The sequence below is a fragment of the Camelus bactrianus genome, chromosome 3 (genome assembly GCF_048773025.1).
Source record: "Camelus bactrianus isolate YW-2024 breed Bactrian camel chromosome 3, ASM4877302v1, whole genome shotgun sequence".
In the NCBI taxonomy this organism is placed as follows: Eukaryota; Metazoa; Chordata; class Mammalia; order Artiodactyla; family Camelidae; genus Camelus; species Camelus bactrianus.
The window spans coordinates 158,132,047-158,152,357 of record NC_133541.1 but is presented as its reverse complement, the minus strand read 5'-3'; the positions used below and the strand labels follow the sequence as shown (position 1 = coordinate 158,152,357).

General features: G+C 46.1%; 1 protein-coding gene across 47 annotated transcripts in view; it reads left to right on the top strand.

Annotated features, from left to right (window-relative positions):
* The window catches only part of LOC141577204 (trafficking protein particle complex subunit 9-like), a 141,230-nt gene that overhangs the window by 17,997 nt on the left and 102,922 nt on the right, over window positions 1–20,311 (top strand). For 22 of the 47 annotated variants that reach the window (XR_012505955.1, XR_012505962.1, XR_012505963.1 and 19 more), the window contains 2 exons: window positions 3,432–3,591; window positions 6,645–7,361. Coding sequence is in view for 25 of the 47 variants with exons in the window: in XM_074361348.1 (XP_074217449.1) it covers window positions 11,438–12,148 (711 nt within the window). In the remaining 22 variants the exon portion in view is untranslated. Of the gene's footprint in view, window positions 1–3,431; window positions 3,592–3,979; window positions 4,257–6,644; window positions 19,023–20,311 lie in introns of those variants that run through there. The other 25 variants (XM_074361363.1, XM_074361361.1, XM_074361355.1 and 22 more) reach the window with 6 other exon arrangements.

Here is a 20,311-nt window from a genome sequence, read left to right as displayed (position 1 = left end):
AAAGTTCATTTTTTTTTTTTTGCATATCACTATCTAATTCTTCCAGCACTACTTGTTGAAAAGATCCTTTCTCCACTGCATCCTTTTTGAGAATCAATTGTCTATATAAGTGTTGGTTTAGTTCTGAACATTCTATTCTGCTCCATTATTCTATTTTCCTGTTTTACACCAACACCATACTTTCTGATTACTGTAGTTTAAAAAAAAAAAAAAAAGGCTGAAAATCAGATAGTGCAAGTCTTCCAACTTTGTTTTTATTGTTCAAAATTGTTTTGGATATTTGGGATCCTTTGAATTTTTTATGAATTTTAGAATCAGTTTTAAAATTCCTTACATCCTGTTCTGCCAAATTTCCACCCATGTCTTTGGCCATCTACAAAGCCACATTTTCTGAAGAAGTCTCTCTAGATCCCAGGTGAAAGGAATTCCTGTTTCATCTGTGCTCCAATCACATTTGATAATATTTGATTACATTTATTCATATTTGGCTGGATGAACTTGTGTGATCTTTCCTGCCATATAGTAAATCACTCAAGATTTGGAATCTTGACTTGGTTCCCTCTGTCTGCTGAGAAAACTAGTTCTATGCTTTGCAGGAGTGAGCCCTGCAGTAAGAGGTATCTGCAGCACACATCTAGCTCATTGCTTGCATATCGTCAAGGAATCCTGCAGATTTAGAATTGTTTATTGATTGTTGTCTCCAAGACGGCTCAGCCTTTTTTATTTCTATTGCTACTGCTGCAGTTTCAAAGGAAAATGGGCTAATTATTTTCCAAATATCAAAACATACTGTAATTGAGCTGTGACGCAAATTATGTGCTGCTGTTTCTTAACAAACTGCTTAGTGTTCACAGGTACCTTCACTCATGGAACTTTTGGGAGAATGTCATATCCTCAGAGATAGCAAAGCTGTCTTTGGCAACCTGAGCGGTAGTATCTGAACTCACTCCTGCTCTTTTTCCAGTGCCCCCTCTAGCACTCCTCCAGCCCTCCATGGGGGGCCTGCAGTTCTTCCCTCGAAAATCCTGTTGCTTCTCAGGAAGAATTCCCTATGAAACATATTCATGTCCTTCTTGTGGGGACATTCAGTCCAGAGACCTGACAGCAGGGGAAAATGTTTAGACTGCTTTTGGTAGAACGTAAATTCTTCCATACTTGTTAGAAGCAAATCCAATGAGGAAACTGTGTTGGCATCTAACAAATCAGGATAAATGTCTGATGAGGAAGATCAGCTTCCCCATCCCACTCAGGCGTCATGTTGATGTGACGCTCACCTTGGCTAACATTTTCTCCTGTGAGCAACGTGAAGTTCAAGATGTTATGAATGGCTTTTTGTTTTTCTTCCTTAGTCTTTCCACATTCACTGTGTCTGGTGAGATTATAAGAATCCTGCTTATTTTCAGCCCAGCACTAACCTTTTTAAAAGGATCACGTGTTTAAAAGCCTAGTGGACAATTTGTTAGAAGATTGAAATCCTTAGACTTTGGTCCTAGAGTTGAATCTTGGTTACTGGTGAATGAGAATTCCCGTTAAAATTTTAAATTCAGCGATATAAAGTTTTAAAAATAGTTAAATATTAGTCAATTTCATTAAACACTATAGCAGTTATTTACATTTAAGCCTGTCTCTGGGGCAATTTTGCAATGATTCCCTCCCTTTATTGATTCCCTCTTTATCAGAATCCTTGAGAGGTCCCTGTCAGCATTGTCAGTATCATCATCATCATCACCATCATCATGGAACTGATTCCTCTGGGAGATTCTAGGAAAATAAATAGCTGGACGGGGTTATGTGCAGGTCAGTGTGTGCATATACAGGAAGAAGAGTTGTCAGACATTAGATTCAAGATACCCATTCCATTTAGAGGAGAATGTGGTCATGAAATCCTGATGTGCTGAATGAAGGAAGCGATGGGAACAGGGTAGTCAATGGAAAGGAGGAGGAAGTGAGCGAAGCGGGGAGCATAGGTCCTTGGTTAGGTGATCAGCACATTGGTGAGAATGAGGGGAGTGTGATGGCAGAATCATGTCCCTCCCCGGCCACAGGGTAGCCACCTGTGACATGTTACTGTACATGGCAAAATGCATGACAGATATTTTAGGACAAAAATCTTAGAGGATTTCTGTCTTCTAAATTGTCTATCAGTTAGCATTTTAAACCCATGATACATTATTAAAGATTAGTGCAGGGGGACAAATAAAAAGGATTCATATAATCTCACCAGACATACTGAATGTAGAAAGGCTAAGGAAGAAAAACAAAAAGTCATTCATATGTGCCTTGAACCATAAAATGCTCATGAGAGGAAATGTTACACAGGTGAGTGTCACAGCCACATTCATAATGCCTGAATGGGATGGGACAAGGGGATCCTGAGATGAGACAATAGGGCGAGTAGCCTGGATTGTCCAGGTGGGCCCAATGTAATCACAGGGGTCCTTGAAATGGAGGACATTTCCCAGCTGAGTTTAAAATCAGAGGGAGGTGTAGCCATAGAGCAATGTTCAGAAAGGCTGCTGACCATGAAAATGGAGGAAGTCGTGGGGCACAAGCTAAGGAAGGTGGGTGACCTCTGGAAACCGGAAAAAAACAACAACAACAAGGAAACATTCTCTTCTAGACCCTCTAGAAGGAAGGAACCCTGCTGCTACCTTGAATTTAGCCCAATTAGAACTGTGTTGGATCTCTGACCTCCACAGCCATAAGCTGATAAGTCTGTGCTGGTTTAAGCTCTTAAGCTTATGGAAATTTCTTACATTGGTAAGAGGAAAATAACATAGTGAGCCGTAGTGTAACGGATTAAAGGTATAGGATGGGGTGTGGAGAGGATTCTGACATTTACAACTAAAAAACAACCAGGTGAAGTGGGAAGGTGTTTTAAGGAAGACCTACCTGGCAGGGCTGTTAAGCAGACTGGAGCGAGGGGAGCATTGGAGTTAGAGGAATCAATTAAATCTCTACCAGAAAAATAAGGAATAAAATGTAACAGGGCTTCAGTGATAGTGGATGTAGGAATGGAAATGGGCAGAGAGACATAAATATTACTTTGAAATTAGCTACAGGTTTGATGACTGCATGTTGGGGAGACTTAGCCGATGTGTGGACTGAATGTTTGCATCCCCTCAAAATCCATATGTCGAAACCCCATCTCCCAGGGTGATGGTATTGGGAGGTGGGGCCTTTGGGACGTGATTAGTAGGATAAAATGAGGTCATGAGAGTAGAGCCCTCATGAATGGGATTAGTGTTCTTATACAAGCCCCCAGAGTGCTTGCTTCTCTCTGCTCTCTGGGATATGAAGATATTGGGAAGACAGCCATCTTCGAGCTGGCAATCCTCTCAAGGATACATTGACCTTGAAAGTCTCAGCCTCCAAACCATAAGGAATATGCTGGTTGTTTAAGCCACCCGACCCACGGTAATTTGTTACAGCACCCCAGACTGACGAAGACAGTGGAGAATGCCTCTGAGTTTGGCACTGATTGCCTGGAGAATGCTGAAACCCAGGGAAGTGGGCAGCACAGACGTTTACTCATTTAATCCTGCCAACACAGTAGGAGATAGAGTCTACATATTCCTCGCTACTTAAAAGGTAAGGAAAAAGAGGCACAAATAATAACAACGACAACAAAAACAACAATAATTTGTCCAAGATTCACACAGAACCCCCTGGAGGCAGAGTGAGAATTTATACTCAGGCAGGCTGGCCCCAGAGCCCCTGCTCATAACTAATAAGTCAGATCACCTTGCTTATGTGGATCAGTTTTTTTCAACTGTGATATGAGGGTACTGTGTCCAGTAACTTATAATTTCAAAATACTTCACTGTAACGGAATCATTAGTCACAGGCCTTACAAACCACAGAAACCTACACATACAAAAATATCTCGTTAGGTCAAGATAACCAATAACGTTTTTAAATATTATACCTGCTGGGCCTTTGCAATAAAATGTCTTTTTATAATTCTGTCTGGCTACAGAATAACTTCATAATCCTGCATGTTGCTGGTGGCTCCCATGTTGGACAGCACGGGCCTAGAGATTTTAAATTACTTGCCCAGATTCGCCCAGGAAGCTCGTGGTGGGATCCGAGCTATAGTCTGGGACTTTTCCTTCCTATCCAACAAGTCCCTCATGGAAGTTTAGAAGCTTCTCCTTTGGTGCCCAGCTGTCTATCCGTACTTATAACATCTTGTCAGGTGTTCCAGCCTGCTCCTGAACATCAGCCAGAACCCACTTCTGCTCTATTTTGTCCAGGTAATACCTTCTAGCAACTTCCATTGCCTTCTTGGCATCAGTTCTTACCTGGAAGGGTAGTGGCTAGAGGTGGAAATGTGTCCACATGACAGGTTTTTCATAAACATAGCAGGAGTGGTCAAGAGAATAAAACGTCAGGAAGATGAGTAGAAGCAGGTCATTTAATATACCAAATGGGTACTTTCAATGTCTGTGTTTCCGAGTCCAGGCTTGTTCTGCTCGTGCATTACAGGCCAATAAATCAGGAGACCAGGTTTTGGGGGCAAGAAATAGAGACTTTAATTTGGAAAGCCAGCTGAGAAATGGTAGAATAATGTCCTGGGAAACCATCACCCCAAGTCAGATTTCAGGCTCTTCTTATATTAAAAATGGGAAGTGGGAATGCTTGGTTGTTGCAAACTTGGTGTATGAATTCTTTGTTGTTAGAATCCTTTGTTCTTGCAGCTCTTCACCTGGGTCACATCCGTGTAAACCTCCAACAAACAAATGTTGTTTTCTATTCTGTAACTTGTTATCTTTATGTGAATAGAAAAGTGTTAATATCCTTCAAAGTCAGAGCCTTGAGAATAGGGTCTCCTGTATATTTCAGGCTCTAGGCAACATTGTTTTACAAAAGGTGCAGAACCAACAAGACTAAGCCTAGGAAACAGGGCACAGGGTTAAAGTCAAAGGAACAGATCTAATATGGAGTCAGATTTTTTCTTTCCTATTTCAGTAGTGCCATGGAGAAGGCAGTTTGGGCAGCTTTTTGTAGGGTCCTGGAGGCTTTCTCTCTCAGCCTCTGTGTGCCTCTGTTGAAAACCCTTCATAGCTATCTGGCCTGCTGGAAAACCACTCCGCCTGTTTTGCCCTGAAGATGTGTTCTGTTTATAACTGATCTCTACTTCTTGGAAAACAACTCAATAAAAACTCAGTTGGTTTTCCACCAGCCATGGGCAGGGGTGAGGAATAGCACTTTATTATTTTATGAAAAAAAATAAAAGAAGTCTTAAAACAGCACTGGGCACATAGGAGAGAGTCAATAAATGCTTCCTGGCTGAAATCAAAAGTGATGGCTCAGTGATTCCATGGCTGCTTTATTTGCTGAGCTTGCTACTCCTTTGCTCCATTACACATTTTTTTTAACTGAAAAAGAAATACATGCATGTGGTTAAAAAATTTCAAACAGAGCACAAAAATACACAAGTGAAAGAAGTTTTCCCTCATCCTCTCTTCTTTCAGCCCTCCCTGGAGATGCCACTGTTTACAATCCTTTGTGTGTTTTCCAGGTATGCTATGCACATTCCGACCTATGTATGTAAATTCCTTTAAAGTATTACATATTTTTAACTTAAAGGGATTTAAATTCTCAAGTGTCTTCTGCCCTGGTAATAGAAAAGAACAAATCTGACTCCATATTAGATCTGTTCCTTTGACTTAACACTGTGCTCTGTCTCCAAGGCTTCATCTTGCTTGTAAAACAATGTTGCCTAGGGCCTAAAATATACAGGAGAGCCTATTTTGAATGCTCTGACCTTTAAGGATATTTAATACTTTTCCATTCATATAAAGATAACAAGTAACATAATAGAAAATAACGTTTGTTTTGTTGGAGGTTTACAGGGATCTGACCCAGGCAGATAGCTGCAAGAACAAAGGATTCTAACAACAAAGAATTACTACATCAAGAAGATTGCAAAAACCAAGCTCGTAGGAAAGGAGCCTGAATTCAGACTTGGGGAGATGGTTTTCCAGGACATTAGTTTGCCATCTAGGTCTACAGAAAGTTGCTATTCCATGCCCCAACACCTGGTCTCCCAACTTACTGGCCTGTCCTGCACTAAGGAGAATTAATTTAGACTCAGTAACACTCCTATCTTCCTAGCAAGCTGGGCACTGGAATTGAGGGCAGCTATCCCACACCCAGGGACATACTGTGTGCCCTTGATTGTTCCCCGAGGGTGGGGTGTTGTTTACCCAGGAAGGATGGGGACTATGCACAAAAACTCAGGCAGTATGCTCCTTTTGGGATTTGACCTTGTACCTCCCGCTCCCCGCCAGCACAACACCTGGGACAGTGGAGGTAAGGCAGAGATCTTGCCTGCCTGTGTCCAAGCGTGTAAAAGGGGAATATGTACTCTTTCCAAGGTAGTTCTGAGCGACAACACCTGCGGGTGCTTGGTTCCCAGAGCAAAAGGAAACCCAACTCCGCTTGGGGGCAACGGGTGTGATCACCGTAGGGGTCCTGCAGAGGCCTTGGGTGGAGGGCTGGTCCAGGGAGGTAAAATATGTGCTGCGGTCCTTGAAGGGTTAGAGAAGTGTGCAGAGGCAGGACTGCTGCCTCCTTCAGGATGCCCCCAGAGTTAAAACTATTTCTCTCCATCTCTGATACTCTCTTCCACCCTCCAGATCCGTGCCTTTTCTCTGCTCCTCCTGTCCATGTCTCTCCCTCCACTTTTCCCCTTCTCCCCTCCTCCTCCCATCTTCTCCGTCCCTCGCTTCCCCACCTTCTCTCGCAGAACCCAGAGAGGATCGCTGGCCCTCCTGCGCATGCGTAGTCGGTGCCAGCTGGACCGAGGGTTTGAAGCTGCACCTCCAAGCCGAGGATTGGCCCCAAATGCTTCTCAGCTCTTTCGCCCGGTAGGACTTTGGTTCCTGTCCCGGCGCCCCGGCCACAGCTGTCCAGGGCCAGGTGTGCACATGCCGCCTCTCGCCCCAGCCGGGCTCCCCTCAGTCCGCGGCTGGCGTCCCCTTCCCCTCTCCCGCCCGCGAGTCCTCTCCTCCCGGGCTGCCTCTCCTCGGCCGCCGGCCCGTCCCCGCCCCTGGGCTGGCTGTGTCCCGGGGGGGCGGTTTCTGCGGACCCGGACGGGGGCGGGCGGCTGGGGCTGGGGCTGGCCTCCGAGCGGGGCTACTGCCCGCGTCCCCCACCCCCGCTTTCCCTGACCCGCGACCCCGGGGCTGCACACCTCTCCCTTTCCCGCTACCTGGGGACCAGCTCAGTGGTGTGGGCGTTGCTCCCCGGGCTGAGAGCCTCCGGCTGTGAACCCCAGCTTCTCCTGGTGGAGTCGGGAAAAGGGAGCGTCAGTGCTGAGCAAGCTTCCTTCTCCCTTAGTGTTTCTGCCCCAGGTAAGTACCTTGAACACTTTCACGTGTTTTGATGGCGGTGCTTGATGATGTCACTGTTTTTATAGTGAGAGGGATTACAGTGTTGAAAGCAAGGCTTGGTTCAGTTAAAAATGAGCTGAAGGCATGAGGCTGTGACATCCTCCATCCTTCCCTCTCCCAGGGTGAATTGTGTGACCTTCAATCTTAAAAAGATAGTTACAGTCCCTAACTAGCCCAGCCCAGCTAGGGTGTGTTAACAGGAACAGCACCACCAGAGGTTTTGGAGACTCAGGGACATTGCAGTCCTAAAGAGCTCCTGGCAAAATTTGGTTTGTTTTGGTTTTTTTGTTCTTCTTAAATTGTGGGGCAGACTAGTTGTATAGAGGGAAAAATAATTGTCAAGAAATATTTTTTCATTTAACATCTTTTTTGTGATATTGTTCACACACCATGAAGTCCACCCACTTAAATGCTACAATTCAGCAGCTTTAGCATATTCACAGTGGTGCAACCATTAATATTCCAGAACGTTTTCATCACTTCAGAAACACCAGTGGAAATGAATGACCTATCCACCCCTTCCCAGTGCTGGTTCTAAAGAAGTTTCTTGGTTGTTCCTGACCATAAATTATCTTGTTACCCATAAAAACTCTGGTAGGAAATCTAAACAGAATTGTATTGAATCTGTCTATCAAAGCAAGAAGAATTAATGTCTTTATGGCATAAATTTCTTCTACCCATGAATATATCTCGGACCCTATATTTTCATATTTCCAGAGCCTGGCCCATGGGAAGTCCTCTTTAATTGTTGGGTTTGTGAATGATGAGATTCTATACATCGTTAGTTGCAACTGAAGCCTTTCACAGAAGAGAAAATAAACTCACTGAAGCCAAGTGACTCTCTGATGGTCAGAAAGATTGACAGCCAGTGCTGGAGTGACCCAGTGGACTTGGTGTTTGTAACCAGAATTCTCCAGCACCTACAGCTAAGGGGATCAGAGTATTCTTTTATTTTTTCTAAATGGCGTTGCTTTTATTTTTACTTATTTTTTAAAATTACTTTTTATTGAAGTGTAGTCAATTTAGAATGTTAGTTTCAGATGTACAGCAGAGATTCAGTTATAAACATATGCATATGTATCTACATATGTTTTAGATTGTTTATAGTACAACTCATTACAAGAAATTGAATATAGTTCCCTGTGCTATATAGTAGGTCCTTGTCATTTATTTTATATTTATTAATGTGTATCTGTTAATCCCCCTTTTCCTGCCTGCTAACCACAGTTTGCTTTCTATGTCCATGAGTCTATTTCTAGCAGGACCGTTTTTGCTAGTAATATATGCTGGTTGGCTGCTTTCAGTTTCAGTAATTCCACCTTATCTGTGGGCATTTTCCTTCTGGTGGGCCTGTGTGTGGTTTGCACACGTGATATAAGAGTTGTGTATTTGGGAGAACTCCAGGCCTCGTGTAGTGCCTGGTACAGAGTGCCCACTGAGTTGATGCTTGAACTGGGAAAAAAACATAGTAAATGTTGGAATTTCCACTATGGTTGAAACTTCCAGGCTTCTTTAACCTGTTTAGCCCACCTTAATGTTGGCTGCACCCATACTGGGTAATTTGGTGGAACTTCATGGTATGGTGGTGTAGAGACGGGGACTTGTATGCTTCTTCTCTTTCCGTTTTCTAAGACTCATTCTCCTGGGCCTTCCAGATCCTCCCCCAGAAGTGCCCAAGGCTGGCTTGGTGCTGCGCTGAGGCAATATTTGTTAATAAGACCCTTTCCTCATCTCTTCTGAGCCTCCGTTTCCTTCTCTGCACAATGAAGACTTAGACTAGAAAAGTGCTTTTCAGTTTCTTTTAAGCCGTGTTTCCTTTGAGAAACAGAAAATACAAATCTCTCCTCCCATTCAACATATAGATTTTGACACATCCTCCAAGGAGTGACATAGCTCTTTGTGGAAAATTGAAGTGATTGTGATTCCAGGTGGCACAGAAAAGACTCTTCAGACATTTATTGCAGGGAGAGGGCAGTAAAGGGGCAGTATATCCCACTTTCTAGTGTGAGCATTGGAACAGGGGCTTGGGTTTAAATACAGTGTCCGACGTGGCCTCTCTCTAATCTTTTTTTTTTTTTTTGCCTCTCTCTAATCTTGCACAACGTGATAAACCTCTCTCCCTCAGTTTCTTAATGCGTCAAGTTGGGGTGATAATAGTTTAAGTCTTTTGTGAAACATTATACACATAAGACATTTGTTTCTCGGTAGAAACAAAACCTGCGAGAGAATCAGGGATTTCTTTAAAAAGAAAAAAAATCTTGCCCTCAGCACTCTGTCTGTGTCTATTTTGAAGTTCCTTGAGGGTGAGTGTTGGGTCTAAAGTCCATCGTGGGACAGGTGGCCCATGCGTCTGTGTGCCGCAGATTGCCCCCTCCTCCCCAGTCCTCTTCCTCTCAGTCCAGGATGAAGTTCCCTAATAGATTTACACAGAGATCTTGTGGAAATGGCTTTTCATTTTATTGTTTCACGAAGAAGGGCTGCCATCATGATCTCTGTAGTCAGCTTTCGGTGACCTGAAGGCTATGCAATTACGTTTTTCTATTTAATAAATAGAAAAAAATTACAAGTACAAAATTAGACCTACGGCGGTGGCAGGGGCTCTTGAAAGTGGGGACCATTAGCTTTGTTAGTTTCAGGTGCAGGGGCCTCTGGCCATGAGGACACATCATCGTGCTCTGAAGTTGGAGGGACCAGTGGGCTCATTGGGAATGTTTACTGAGTGTATCTCATGGGCTGGGCATTGACCTATTTGTACTGTGTGTTCCTTATTTGAGACAGTGAGCTCATTTAACCTCAATAGCCTCTTTAACAAATTATACTTTTTATTTTGAGATATATTGTAGATTCCCATGTAGTTGTAAGAGATAATATGGAGAGGGCCTACGGACTTTTTGCCCAAGGTTCTTTAAAGGTTCCATCTTGCAAATTTGGGATACAATTCAGTAATGACTCACTAACCCTTTGAGGTTTGTGTTATTGCCCTCATTTCTATTCATGATTAAACTGGGGTTAAGAGGAGCACACAGGCCTGCCCAGGTTACCCATGGTTAGTGTAGAGTCGGGTGAAACGTGGGCTTGGGATTTCCAGGCAGTACCATCATGATGCTCTGTGGCAGGGAGCAGCATTCACTTTGCTTGTTTATTCATTCATTCAACAAGCATTTATTGAGTAAACTCTGTGTGTCAGATGCTATCATAGGTTTATCTGATTCTTCAGCAGTATGGAGAATCCGGTAATGTTTCCTTCTTTTTTTTAATCTGAGAAAATTAGCTCTGAGAGTTTATATACCCCCAAAGGAAATATAGCTCATAAATGAGGGATAGTAAATTTCTACAGTTCCTTCTTCTTATGCAGGTGGTACCCTAAGCATTTTACACTTGTAAACTTCCATAATCCAGATATATTCTGGTAAGGCAAGGATTTTTTTTTTAATTGAAGTATACTCATGTTTACAATGTTGTGTCAATTGCAAGGTGTGTTATTTTTTCTTGAATTTGGAATTCAAAAAATATTTTTTGAGGGGATTAAATAGGTTTATTTATTTGTTTCATTTTTTTTAAAATTAGGTACTGAGGATTCAACCCAGGACCTCATACATGCTAAGCATGTGCTCTACTACTTAACTGTACCCTCCTCCCCAAAGCAAGTTTTCTTATCAAGTATTCTGCATCTTAGGAGTTCAAATAAATTGGAGTTGAAATCCAGGTCTTTTGATCCTACTGTGTTTCTTTGCATTATATCCTGCTGAGGGGTGTGGAAGCAGTTCCTTTATTCATTCCTTTATTCAGCAGTTTTGAGCACTGACTTTGCATCAGGGCATGGCTAGGTGCTTGGAAACAGAAAACAAGAAATGACCCTTTTCTGCAGAGGGCGGAAGCCTAGACCAAAAGCTGCGTAATGTGATCCGAGCTGCGGTAGCCATGTGTAGACTCTGAGGACAAACTGTACCCCCGGCTTTGCTTGGGCTTCCCCTGCCTTCTGACTGGTACACACCAGGTCACCGCAACCCAGTGAGGCCCGCAGCCCGCAGCACAGTATGTACCTCGGTCTCCTCTTCCCTCTCATCAGGGCCTGCAACATGAACATCCCTGACTATGTGCAGTGTGCTGAGGACCACCAGACTCTCTCCGTGGTGGTCCAACCCGTGGGGATCATCTCAGAGCAGAATTTGTTGTGCATCTATAAGCGAATCTCCTTGGTGAGGCAGATCAGCCCGTGCGGCTGGCAGTGGGCATTCTGTATCCACTACAGTAATCACTATGCGCCCGAGAATGGGTGGAGCGACTTCCAGACCCACCGCAAGGTCGTGGGCCTTGTCACCATTACCGACTGCCTCTTGGCCAAGACCTTCGAGAAGCTCCACCTGCAGAGGAGCTGTATGGCACCACGCTCTATGACTCTCTGCTCTTTGTCTTTGTGCTGCATGGGGAGGTGGCCGAGCAGCCGCGCACCGACGTGGCCTTCAATTTACGAGGACTGCAGGTTGGTGGAGAAGAGGATCGAGGACTTCACTGTGTCTCTCTTCATCATGCTCAAGTCCAAGTGGCTGGACGGTGCATCCGACAAGTCTGGGGACAAGATCCTCCTGCTCTACATCCTGTTTGAGAAGGAGGACTTCGTGGGACTGGACACAGAGAGCAGGAAAGTCTACCTGGATGCCCGGCCACCCTGGCTATATGAAGGGTTGCTTCCCTACATCCAGAAAGGGATCAGCAAGGAGGAGGGCTGTCTTGTAGCCAAGGCGTGAGGGAGGATCAACCCCCCGGGTTTCAGACGTTTAAAAGTGAATCCGCCTTTGTTTCAGAGAGATTCTTTTAGGGTTATTATGGACACTTACTCCCGCTTTTCAGCCAATTACCCTGGTGTGACCCCTGGAGTTGCTGTCCAATAGATTAGCCAAAGCCACTGATGCTAGGAGAGCTGGGGAGGAGGCTGCTCTGAGCTGAGATGTGCTCTACGTCAAATGCACATCAGACGCTGAGACTTGTCTAGTAAAAAGAATGTAAACTATCTTGTTACTTTCTTTATTGATTACATGTCAAAATGATAGTATTTTACACACAGTAGAATAAGTAAGATATGTTCTTAAAATCTGTTTCTAGGGTTTTTTTTGGGGGGGTTACCTCTTTAAATGTGGCAACTGGGAAACTTTCGTTACATGGCTCACATTTCATTCCTGTTGGACAGCCTGTCCTGGGAAAGTCTCATCCCTTTGCTTATAGATGTCACGCTGAATCCTGAGATGCAGAATGAGGCGCTGGTTGAGCTGGGGGTGGAGCCAGTGTCTCCTGCTTCCCAGGTCCAGCACCTGCACGGCTCAGGCCCTCTCTCACTGCCTGACAACCACCATGCCAATTTAGGACAACAGAAACACTGACAGGGGCTTCCAAATGAGCTCCTTACGCAGGGAAAGGCGTGTCACGGATTATGGGGCACAGCAGGGAAAGATTCGTCCTCATTTTATCCCTGTGATTAAGTCAACGGACCCACTTTGACTTGGAAGTTCAGACGAGCTCTTCTGGGCTGCCTACCCCCCCATCTTCTGCTCTGTTTCCCTGTGTATCTATCGAGATATCCCTTGGGCAAAGAGGGTGAAATGCCTTTGCCGAGAGGTGGTCCCCCTTTGCTGGGGAGATTGTGAGAATCTCTGACCCCCGGCCTACGGCCTCGGGCCTTGACTCTGGAGAGGGCTCATGGCGGTCCCACAGGTGACGGTCGGAGGACCTGGCACGTGCTGCCCGGCCCGTTGTGGAGGAGGTGTTCTGCGATTCTCTGTGAGTCTAAAATCAGATTCTACTTTCTGGTTGTTGGTAAGTTGGAGGAGAAGATGCCAGAGAATTGATAAAAAGATAGTCCAGACCAGTCCTGTGAGTGACAGGCACAGGGGACCCGAGTCCCACCTGCTTGTGGTGCCTGGCGGGCTCTGGATGAATTTTCACGTTTTCCCCGGACATACCTCTATGGCTTAAGGAAGGGGCCAGGCATATCGTGGCCATGACCTGTACTTGTCCTCGCAGGGCCCTGTGATCTACACGGCTTTCTCCCCTTCTGCTTCTTGTAGATGAGCTGGCAGATGTAGTGGTCTGGGCAAAGCTGAGGGCACAGATGCCAGCACCGTGCCACTCCCAGGCTGGCTCCATTCCCGTCACCTGTCACCTCCTGCTCAGTCCCCAGGCGTCAGTGAATGTAGGTGCATCGGTGCAACGTAAGCAGGGACCACATTCTCCCCCTGGACAGAATGGTGGGTGAGCAGTGGAAGCCTGGAGCCCTGCCCCAGCCCCCTGGCCAGTGCCTCCTCTTTTGTCACAGGAGGCACTGGTGATATGTTTGCTCAGCAATTGCTTTGCTCTGAGTCTGCAGGCCCACCAGAGAATGCCAGCTTGTTTTTGCCTTTTGAAGTGTGTCCTTGGGATTTGGCGGAGTAGCTGGTTGTGTGCTTAGCCCATAGTGGTTGACACAGTCACCATTGTTTACCCAGAACCTCGTGTACCAGGCATGGCTCTCGGCATCAAAATACAGCAGCGCATTAAACTTCCCTCCTGGTGGGTCTGTCTGTTTTGGTACCGTAAGGGCTCAGCCAGCATCGGAACGCCAGTGAGATAACGCGGCCAGTGAGCTCGGGTCAAGTACGCTCTCCTCCAGTCACTTTTACTCCATTGTTGCTTTTACTATTCCACAGTCATTACTTTTTTAAACAATGCTTTGGTGCAGGAACAGAGCCTAATTCTCTCCTGTTACTCTTCGTGGGAGTGAGTAAAATTGTCCAGCTTGAAATGCGACCACATTTTGTAGCTCAAAAGCTGTCTACACGCATCTAGGTGAAGTTTAGGTTTGGGGCGCTGACCACGTTGGGGTCCCCCGGCAGCGCCCCTCGCCTCAGGCCCCTGCCTTCCCTGGAACAATAGGTGAGGGTGGGTCTCACCGTCCCCTCGTCCCTGTCCTCACCAAAGTCACGTAAATTCTTGTAATTGCTGTCAGTTATTTTTGTTCTTATGTGTTTCTAATTTTCGCTGTTCCTCTTTTCCTTTTTCTATTTCCCTTTCTATCTTGTACCGCCCTGTGAGCATGTTGTTGCGTCTGAAAAGTGGACTGTGCACACCCTGCATTGGAAATAGCCAGATTGTCCTCCGTGCTGTCCCCATCGCTTTAAAAAGCAAACACCTTAACAGTTGCCTTGATCCATATATTATCCTAGTCATCTTTTTATTTTCTAGTTTTTTGGAATTTTTGCTTTTTTAGCAAATCACCCACTGGTGTTTGATACCTGTTAAAATCCTTGCTTTGAGGAAACAGTTTGGTCCTCCTTATGTTTGGTGACAAATGCGTCCTTACTAAATTTGTTTGATTATTTTGAAGAAGCGAGATGCGAATTGAATTAGGCGGCTGCTGAGGGATTTTTTCATGGAGAATTTAAACTTTGAAAGTCAAAATCTGCAGCATCTTCCTTTATTCTGACTTTCACACAAACGTGCTTAGCACGCGGTTCCGGGCTGTCGCTGTGTGACGTGCGTGACGAAGCTTCCTGGCCGGTGGTCACTGGTGAGAAAGTGGCAGGCTCGGAGATGAGCAGCTGCAGGGGATGCTGTTGGAGGAAGCAGTCACCGGTTTTATGTTTTTTTTGTTTTTTGTTTTTGCATTCACCTTCTCCGTGCCATTTACTTTACTTTGCCTTCATAGAGAGGCAGGAGCGGGTCTAAACTCCATGCCACTCTTATTTTCCCTTTACGAGGCTGGTTTTTCTGAGTATCAGAACAACATGTCCTTCTCCTAAGTAGCTGGCTCACTTGGATATGGTGGACACAGGGACCGCTAAAGGGGACCGTAGCTTCCTCTCTGCTCCAGCCAGTGGGCATTCAGAGTCGGGTCTGTGGTTTGCCTCAGCAGCCATGCAGGCCTCCCTGTACCAGCCTTTACTATTAACCCATGTTGGCAGTAAAGAGCTGACTCCGTGTCTGTTGCAGCTGACGTCCACCACTGACGGCCGTGTCGTTAGTTTTCGGTAGTGAGTCTCCAACACCACAGTCAGCCGTGAAGTGACCTTGCATTCTCACCCACACCCTGGTTCATCTCACCCGGGGAAAGGGTTTGGCCACCACCGTCATGCTGGCCATGAGACCTTGTTTCTCCTTTCATGCCCTGGTCAAATTGTGGACACTTCATCCTTCACTGACTTGGTCTCGCTTGAGACAGGCCAGACTTTCTGAAAGAGTCCATCACATTCTGGGGGGGAACAGAATAGAAGTAAGAGTAGCAAGTAGGGGTCTAGGCTATCTGGGTTGGCAAATGCAGGCTGGGATCTGTGAAGGCTGGGCTGTGCCTTGGACACAGGCCTTTCCCGTGGCTCCCGATAGCCCAGGGGTCGGAGTGAGAACAGCCTTGCCTGGGTTCCCCCATCCTCATCTGCTCACTGGCAGGTGTGTCTGCTAACTAGGAACTGCCCCAAACCTCGGGCCCTTCAAAGTTCAGACCACAGGAGAAACTTGAGTCCCTTCTCCTGGGACTCCTTTGTGAGAATCCAGTGCCTTCTGTGGTGACCAGCGGCAGGAGATGCCTCCCTCTCCAGGTAGCTCTCTTCGGAGGACTGTGACGCACTGCACCTTGCTATGAGCTTGTGGGGTTCCATCCGTGGTCCTTGCAGAACCAGACTTGAGACTGGCTTAGCGATAGAAATGACAGGACTGATTCCAGGGCAGGGCCGGGGGGAGGAACAGGGGAAATTGAATGTGACCTCAAACACCTAGGTGGGTTCTGGGTCTGTTACTAAAATCGGGAGCCTGGGAGGTACCTGCCAGGAATCGAACTCTAGAGTAAATGGTGGACATGAGGCATTTTTAAGATTCCATTTTTCATCCAAGTTAGGACTTCAAAGAGGCACTCGGGTCTATGGCCCTGGGGCTCAGGTGAAGGAGCCGGACCACAGATACACGTTGGGAGTCGTCATTCTTAGCTGGTGTTCACAGCCTTGCAGGTGGATGAGCTCATCTCGGGAGGTGCAGACTGAGGCTGAGGTGGGGCAGGGCTGTGCCTGGGTTGGAGGAAAGCCCAGACCATGCAGCTTTTGTGTGTCAGCCAGTGGCATTTGGGATTTTCAGAGCAATGGCATTTATCCTTAAGAGTCTTCGGGGTGGGCAGGGCCACCCAGGAAGAAATCTGAAGGGAGGGTTGTGGCCACGCGTGCGGGTCTTGGGATGATGCAGAGGCTGCATGGTCCGGGAGGGGAACCTCCTCGGAAGCTGGAGTCGGAGTGGGGAGTGGGGAGAAGGTAGTCACACTCACCTGTGAGGGAGGGACAGAGGCCTAGGGAGTCTCCACCCTAGCGGACTCTCTTTCCCACGAACAAAAGGCCAGCAGACAGAAGATTTGAGGTGAGAAGGGACGGGCGCTGGGAGAGGAGCCAAAGTGGAGAATGGTGGTTGGACAGTTCTGGAATAGTCTCCCTGCAAAATAGAGTTAAAAAAACCCAGACTCTTAAGAACATTGATAGTGACGTTGGAGGAGATAGTTCTTTTTCTTGCCTCCTAAAGGTAAGGCATGTATCCGGGGATACACAGAAGAATCGGGCAGTCTGGTCCGGGGGCTTGACCCTTACCAGGGGGAACAATGCAAGTTTAAAGGGGGAGAAGGGCAGCGGAGGGAAACTAGCCAGGCCTCGTGTCAGGTACCAGTCGGCCGCACTACTTGCGTGTTGCATTCACATCCATGTCTCCCAGGTGGGCGGTGGCAGCCCCCTTTTGCAGATTGGGAAGCCTTCTCAGAGGGGTTAAGGGATTGGTCCGTTTAGCGGCTAGTCAATGCTGTAGCAGGATTCAAGCAGGGCCTTGTCAGACTTCAAGGGCATGTTCTATCTACTAATTCCGGTACCTCCCTGTTGTACCTGGATTGGTGAATTGGGTCAGTTTTGGAGCCTTTCACAAAAAGTACGATTTAAGTGCCTCAGGACTGTTTCACAAAGCTCAGTGTTCTTTGATGGTTCAGAAGCACCGCAGTGCTTTTCGCCCCACAGAGGTAAGGTCTTACTCCTTTGACGCTGACGTGGTTGCAAATGACGTACAGGTGCAAAACCAGACTTAGCAGCTTCTGAAGGGAAACTCTCCAGTTCTCCCTTGATAGGCTTTCTTCCACGGGATGTAACCTGCTGCAGCGTAGATCTGAGCTTTCCGTATGGAGTGAGGTTTTGATATCCAAAGTTAGCAAAGAAGGGTCAGATGGAGAAAATCGACGTTAACAATTTATTTTGGGGTTTCATTAGACAAGATGCACTATCGCTTAATGGCCCATATAACGTATGTAATTGAGTACAGAACATTGCATTCCTTACTTTCTAATGAGAGCTGTCTTGCAACGTAAGGTTGTCTGCTTTGGAACTTCAGCTCAGCCACTATGGCGCCTGTCAGTGTGTTGGTGTGATTGTATTTACACAGTGCATGTAATCTGGGCTTCCTCAGCCCCAAACACTCCAGTGCAGAATCATAGGCTGTAGCCATCACTTAGTTATACAAATACTTCTACAACTATATGATACAAAAAAAAAAAAAGAGAGAGAGAGAGAGAGAGAGATTGCCTTTATCAAAGTTCCTTTGATTTTAACTGCAAACTGTTGTTGAGCAGCTCTGGTTTCCTTTGGATATGAATATGTACATTTCTTTGCATGTAACTTGGATTTTAGACTAGAACACCAACCTCTTGCTTTCCATGAGCCACAAAACTCATAGCCAAATGACATACGTATGAAATATTTTATTCTTTTCTTCTGAGACAGAATCCTTGAATCTGGGACTTGGGCTGTGATTTTGCTTTTTGCTCTTCCCACCCCTCTTGTCGTCTCACTCCTTTTTCCCACGTGGCCTCCAAGATGTCATGGTCTCCGAGGAGCAGGTGGACAAACACCAGTTGGTCGCCAAGCAGTCCTGCTGTAGAGGGAGCCCAGCCAAGAGCTAAAGGACATCATCAGAGAGGGCTTCCTTGAAGAAATGGGCTCTACATTCAGTTATGAGGACAGAGTAAGAGTCAGCCAAGAGAAGGAATCAAGAGGGTGACTCAGGTGGCAGGAGCAGCCCGGGTAGAGGCCTGGAGGCTTGTGGGGTGGGGACTCGGTGAGAGTGCACTGTGTGGTCCAGGGTGGAGGGTGCCCCTGCTTGGGAGGACCCTGGAGTGGGCCTAGGGATGGAGGGTTTTGGAGGAGCTTGCTTTTTTACTAGAACTGACACAGAAGAGGCAGTGAAGTGTGTCAGCAGAAAGTGACCCTCAGGAGAGGTACTCCTGGTTTTGTTTCTGATGTTCTACAGAAAGAAGGGGTCGGGGTGGGCGAGAGCAACTCTGCCCGTCCCTTTGAGACCCACCCCTTCATTCATTTATTCATAACACATGCAATTCTGAGTGTCCAGGGGAGAGAGGGTGGACTCACAGTAGTAAGAAAAATGTATTGCTTCTTGAGAGCTTATCAGTGTCAGAAATTGTCTTAGCGTAGAATGTTCTAGGAACACAGCAGGGGCACCTAACCCAAAGTGCAGAGGTTCGAGGGAAGGAAGGCTTCCTTGACAAACCGTCAAAATGAGCCTGGAGGCAAGTGGGAAGTAGCAGCAGGTCAGGGGGCACCTGAGGTCATTGTGGACCTGGGTACTGTGGTGAAGGTGGGCGAGCATTGTCGGGGGTGGGGCTAGAACTCTACCAGGGAGCCTCTGAAGTTTTTGAAGTGGCGGTGATGTAATCAAATTTGTGCTTTGGGAAGGCTGTCCTGGCTGTGTGTGTGTGTGTGTGTGTGTGTGTGTGTGTGTGAAGCGGGGAAGAGGGGGAGAGTGCCAGCAACTGGGAGGGTCATTAGAAGACCATTGACAGGCTGGGGTGCCACCAGTGGGAGAGGGGCGTCGGGGCTGCTTGGGGACGGCAGGGGCAGTGTGGATGCCGGATTTCCTCATGGGGAGGGCTTATTAACTGTGACCCCCTAGCGGCACCTTGTGGCTGGAAGAAAACGGATGCAGCCAGGTGGACTTTTCTCTTCTTCCCTGCCTTGTGTGATGATCTTAGCTCAGCCAACATTTGGAACAGAAGAGCTAAGTTTCAGGGTAGTCCAGGAGTTTGTTGAGCTCGTTCGAGTGAGATCTGATAGGATTTAGGCTTGTGTTGAGATCTGCATGTTCACTTAGCTAGAAACGTCCCGTCTTTTGGATTTCCATAGGGGTATTTATTCTTGATAAAGATTGCTTTCTTGGTGAGAGGAAATTTAATACAGCTGCTGTCTTTCTCAAAAAAAAATCTTATCTTTTAAGAAATTTAATATTCAAAAGAATAGCAAAATTTAAAAATGATAAAGTAAGGCTTTGGTGTAGTTTCTTTGGATTATGAGTTAATGTAGAGTTAGAGCCTTTGCATTACTTAAACAGCACATCCTTGTCAGTATTTAAAGAGCTGTTAGTGAGCGCCCCAGGCCCCACTTCTCAAAGCATCATTAAATCTTGCTCTGAAATACTGAAGTCATAAAGTTCTTGTTGGCAGAAACCAAACAGTTGGTTTATAATGTGCAGCATAGCACCCTTTATAAAATAATAATAGGTTCAAAATTAAGAAAGTGGAAGATAACTGATTTTTTTAAAGCTGAAATATAAACTCTCTTGTGTTAATGTTGCAACTGGAAATTTCGAAAAAAAAATCCTACTGTAATATCATCTACGTGGAATACATATATGTCTATCCCGTTTGCAACGTAACTGCGCAGTGGTTTTTGAAGACAGGACCATTCCAGCTGAGATACTGGCAGTGATGCTTGCTGGTTTTCAATGGGAAACCCTAAATTTGCCTACTTAGCTTTATTCTTTTCTTTTCTGTTCTCTCTCTCTCTATCTTTTTTTTTTTTTTTTTTTTTTTTGTAGTGAGAGGGCTCAGTAGTGCTTTGCCAGCATGATTTTGGGGCAAT